Source organism: Octopus bimaculoides, chromosome 4, assembly GCF_046866305.1.
Source record: "Octopus bimaculoides isolate indiv1 chromosome 4, ASM4686630v1, whole genome shotgun sequence".
Classification (NCBI taxonomy): Eukaryota; Metazoa; Mollusca; class Cephalopoda; order Octopoda; family Octopodidae; genus Octopus; species Octopus bimaculoides.
This window is the reverse complement of record NC_142931.1, coordinates 59,773,462-59,775,961: the sequence shown is the minus strand read 5'-3', so window position 1 is coordinate 59,775,961 and position 2,500 is coordinate 59,773,462. Positions and strand designations below refer to the sequence as shown.

The 2,500-nt window shown below is 29.3% G+C and overlaps 1 protein-coding gene across 2 annotated transcripts in view; it reads right to left on the bottom strand.

The window, feature by feature from the left end:
* LOC106881796 (regulator of G protein signaling 17) overlaps positions 1–2,500 on the bottom strand; it is a 44,669-nt gene that overhangs the window by 22,567 nt on the left and 19,602 nt on the right. Inside the window, exon 3 of one of the 2 annotated variants that reach the window (XM_089350828.1) lies at positions 1,654–1,701. The exons of the other annotated variant lie outside the window; for it this stretch is intronic. Within the exon in view, the coding sequence (XP_089206954.1) occupies positions 1,654–1,701 (48 nt within the window). The remainder of the gene's footprint in view (positions 1–1,653; positions 1,702–2,500) is intronic. 2 annotated transcript variants of the gene reach the window in all.

Sequence of the window (2,500 nt, the reverse complement as noted above, 5' to 3'; positions counted from 1 at the left end):
TTGCAAACATAACTCTAACAATTCAAATACTAAGAAATAAGCATACTCAATTTCATTTTTACCAAATAATTTAGGAAAATGAATGGGTTATTTTCCTTGACTATATATAAAGATCCCTTCTATAGGTTATTTCCCTTGGTTTTTAAAATAGAATATATTAGATATATATAAGGATCCCTTCCAGGTGCCCAATTATCAATTTTTTCAACAATCTGAGTATACCATGAGGTTTCCAGACATGAGTTGTACTCACGTGTCAAGTTTCATCAAAATCGATAAAACAATGTAGGAGTTAGCTAACAACTCCACAAACACACCTACCAACAGAATTTCCCATATATGTAGTGGATATAAATACACACTCATACAAATATACATATTTATGGATATATGCATATGAATATTCATACATACATCTCTATAAGTTTGTGCATGTGTGTGTGTATGTGTGTGTGTGTGTGTGTGTGTGTGTGTGCATGTGCATGTGCATGTCCATGGCTATATCAATTAAAAATGACTACATAAAAAAATAGGTGGCGAGCTGGCAGAATTATTAAAGCACCAGACAAAAATGCTGAACAACATTACATTTTGCAAGGTGGTGCTCCAGCATGGTCACAGTCTAATGACTAAATGATATAAAATGTGAAATTATCAAACCACACAAAAAGTTATTAGTTTAATGAAACATTTGCATTAAGTATTCCTTAATTTATGATTTGATTGCTCATATATATGTATGTATGCATATGTATATATGTATGTATGCATGAATATATATATAAACAATGTTTCTGGAGAAATAAAGACATACATCTCTACATGAAGACGAGCAGAGATATTAAGACAGTCCAAGCAGACAGAGTAAAACATGCAGATACAAAATTAAATAGTGTAATAATATGATAATTGCTTGAAAAGGCATGCCCAACTATATATATATATATATATATATACACACATATATATATATATATATATATATATATATATATATATATATATATATATATATATATAAACAGTTATAAATGCTTATACAGCCCTGCACAATAAATCAAAAGTACATTCATTCACTGAAGCCAAAAGACACCAAAAGTGGAAGTATGTTCTAATATTCAGGCTATGAAACATGTAGCACACTATTTCCCCACCTTTATGAAACCATATGATGACTGCCTGTTCTTTGGAAGCATGTCTTTGTGCATGTGTGAATGTGTGCCTATATATATATGTGTGTATGTGTGTGTGTGTGTGTGCATACATATATATATATATCTCCACACACACAAAAACACAGACATACATGCATACATATTCATATGTATATACACATATATACACACACACACACTCATTTGTGAGTGTGTATATATACATATATATATATATATATATATACATACACACACACACACATATACATATATACACATATATACACACACATGTTTATGCAAACACACACATATGTACATATAGACACACATGCATTCATATATACACATCTATACACACACATACAGACAAGCAAAAACACAAGTATACACTGCCAAAAGATAAAAATCAACTACATGGATACATGGAGGTGTCTGAGGGTAAAACATCATATCAAATGACATGGGTAGATGTTTCTCCATACTTAATACTTACTTTGAATTAGGGGAATTATCTCCCTTAGAACTTCTTCCGCTACCTAGGCTAAAAAAACCATAAAAAAAAGAAAACAGCAAACTTGAAATGATTTCATACATAAAAGATTTTTTTCTTTTTTACTGATAGCATTCATACTTCGCTTTTATTCAAGATGGTGTTTATAATAATAATAATAATAATAATAATAATAACAACAATAGATCACAGAAATTCAGAATATTTGAGGCAATTAAAAAAAAAAGTTAAAAAGAAAAATTTCACGAAGTAATTAAGACCAAAAAGTAATATAATTATATATTTCCCCCAAAAAGGGTTTTTAAAATCAGCAAAATTACAACAGAAAAATAAATCTTATGAGTTATAGATGCTGATTCTTCTGTGGAACAAGTTAATATCTAGGAAAGAAATAACTGATGCTGAATGAGACAGTTAAAAGAAGAAATTCTTCAACTTTTCTCTCAAACTTATGTAAAATAAGAAATAAAGAGAAGAATTTAAGGGACCTGGTTTGGTAGAGTTGCCAAAAATCACTTAGTAAAGTACATATTTAGATAACTGTGTAAGCTTTGCTCAAAATGACAGGGTTGTCTCCTTGTGGTTTACAAACTTATTCAGATTTGCAAATTTATAAAATGTATTGTAATTTGATATGATATCTTGACCAAGATTATTCCTGACACAAAGTAAGTTGATTAAAACTGGTGATCCAAAATGTGTTTAATAACCAACTGGTGTAGTGTTAGAATCATTCAATTTTTAAATAGAATATACCCAAAGAATGTAAATAATTATAACTTGGGATGCAGAAATAGAACAATAAGGCAATAAACTACATATTAAAGAC